This window comes from Otolemur garnettii, unplaced genomic scaffold (genome assembly GCF_000181295.1).
Source record: "Otolemur garnettii isolate 467f Iridium unplaced genomic scaffold, OtoGar3 scaffold00039, whole genome shotgun sequence".
In the NCBI taxonomy this organism is placed as follows: Eukaryota; Metazoa; Chordata; class Mammalia; order Primates; family Galagidae; genus Otolemur; species Otolemur garnettii.
In genome coordinates this window covers 6628681-6630357 of record NW_003852434.1, presented here as the reverse complement: position 1 = coordinate 6630357, position 1677 = coordinate 6628681, and the positions used below count along the sequence as shown (strand labels likewise).

The 1677-nt window shown below is 38.2% G+C and overlaps 1 protein-coding gene across 1 annotated transcript in view; it reads left to right on the top strand.

Annotated features, from left to right (window-relative positions):
* The window catches only part of COPS4 (COP9 signalosome subunit 4), a 48001-nt gene that overhangs the window by 23068 nt on the left and 23256 nt on the right, over positions 1–1677 (top strand). The window contains exon 5 of the mRNA XM_003790038.3: positions 1521–1674. Within this exon, the coding sequence (XP_003790086.1) occupies positions 1521–1674 (154 nt within the window). The remainder of the gene's footprint in view (positions 1–1520; positions 1675–1677) is intronic.

The window sequence follows — 1677 nt, the reverse complement described above, 5'->3', positions numbered from 1 at the left end:
TTAGCCGGTTGAGCTATAGGCGCCGAGCCTAAACAAGTTATTTTTATAAACAAGTTGAAGTGATTAACGTTCTATGTAAAATCTGGATAAATAGGAACTTTTTTCTTTTAAAAAACAATTAATTCTGGCTGGGCACAGAGGATCACACCTATAATCTTACCACTCTGGGAGGCTGAGGCAGGTGGATTACCTGAGCTCACTGATTTGAGACCAGCCTGAGCCAGAGCAAGACTCTATCTCTAAAAATAGCCGGGTGTTGTGGCAGGCACCTGTAGTCCTAGCTACTTGGGAGGCTGAGGCAGGAGGGTCACTTGAGCCCAAGAGTCTGAGGTTGCTGTGAGCTATGACGGCACAGCACTCTACCAAGGGCAACAAAGTGAGACTCTGTCTCTAAAAAAACAAACAAAAAAATGCATTCTGGCTTGGCACCTGTGGCTCAAGTGGCTAAGGCGCCAGCCACATACACCTAAGGTGGTGGGTTTGAATCCAGCCTGGGCTCGCCAAAACAACAATAATGGCTGCAACCAAAAAATAGCCAGGTGTTGTGGTGAGTGCCTCTGGTCCCAGCTACTTGGGAGGCTGAGGCAGGAGACTTGCTTGAGCCCAGGAATTGGAGGTTGCTGTGAGCTACAATGCCACAGCACTCTACCCAGGGCAAGAAGCTTGAGGCTCTGTCTCAAAAAAAAAAAATACGTGATGACTGTTATCACATAGTAATGATTGTAACTGTACTGTGTAGTATTCTACCATTTTTCTGCACCACAACTTGATTACTATAAAAATAATAGGTGATTTCCAATTTTTTTCTTTTCTTTTTTTTTAAACTCATATTACTTGTATAACTCAGTATTTATTTTTTTATTTTTTTTTATTTTTTTTTGGAGTTTTTGGCTGGAGCTGGGTTTGAACCTGGCACCTCCGGTATATGGGGTTCGTGCCCTACTCTTTTGAGCCACAGGCGCTGCCCCCAATTTTTTTCTTAATAGAGATATTTATAAATAATTTGACAAATGAATATCCTTGTATATATTTATATGGGCACATCCTTTATTATTTTTCTAGGATATATTTTTGAGATAAAGTATAATGGGTTGAGGACATGCTCATTTTAAAGGATTCAAAGGATGGCTGGAGATCATATTGCCAGATTGTTTTCTAGGAAGGTTGTGCTAGTGTATATTTCTGCTGCTGACGTATGATATACTCCTGAACTGGCAAGTTGTTCCTTTAAGATCTTTAGCTTGTGAGATTATCAGAGGATTAGAAGCACCTAAAATACAATGTGATAAATGGTGATAAAAATTCAAGAAAACTTATTTTTGAGTTTTTCTATAATACAGTGCAGAAAAGGTTTGATTCTGTTATACTAACAGAGTATATATGAGGACATATATATTTATATGTACGCACATGTGCATGTATATATATACCATATATAAGGAAAAAAATTGTTTTCTATCATTCCTAAACATTTTCTTGACAAAATATTGGGTCATTATGTGTTTTTTTGTTATATCCAGACAGTACAATGTAGATTATAAGCTGGAGACTTACCTGAAGATTGCTAGGCTATATTTGGAAGATGATGATCCAGTCCAGGCAGAGGCTTATATAAATCGAGCATCATTGCTTCAGAATGAATCAACCAATGAACAATTACAGATACATTATAAGGTA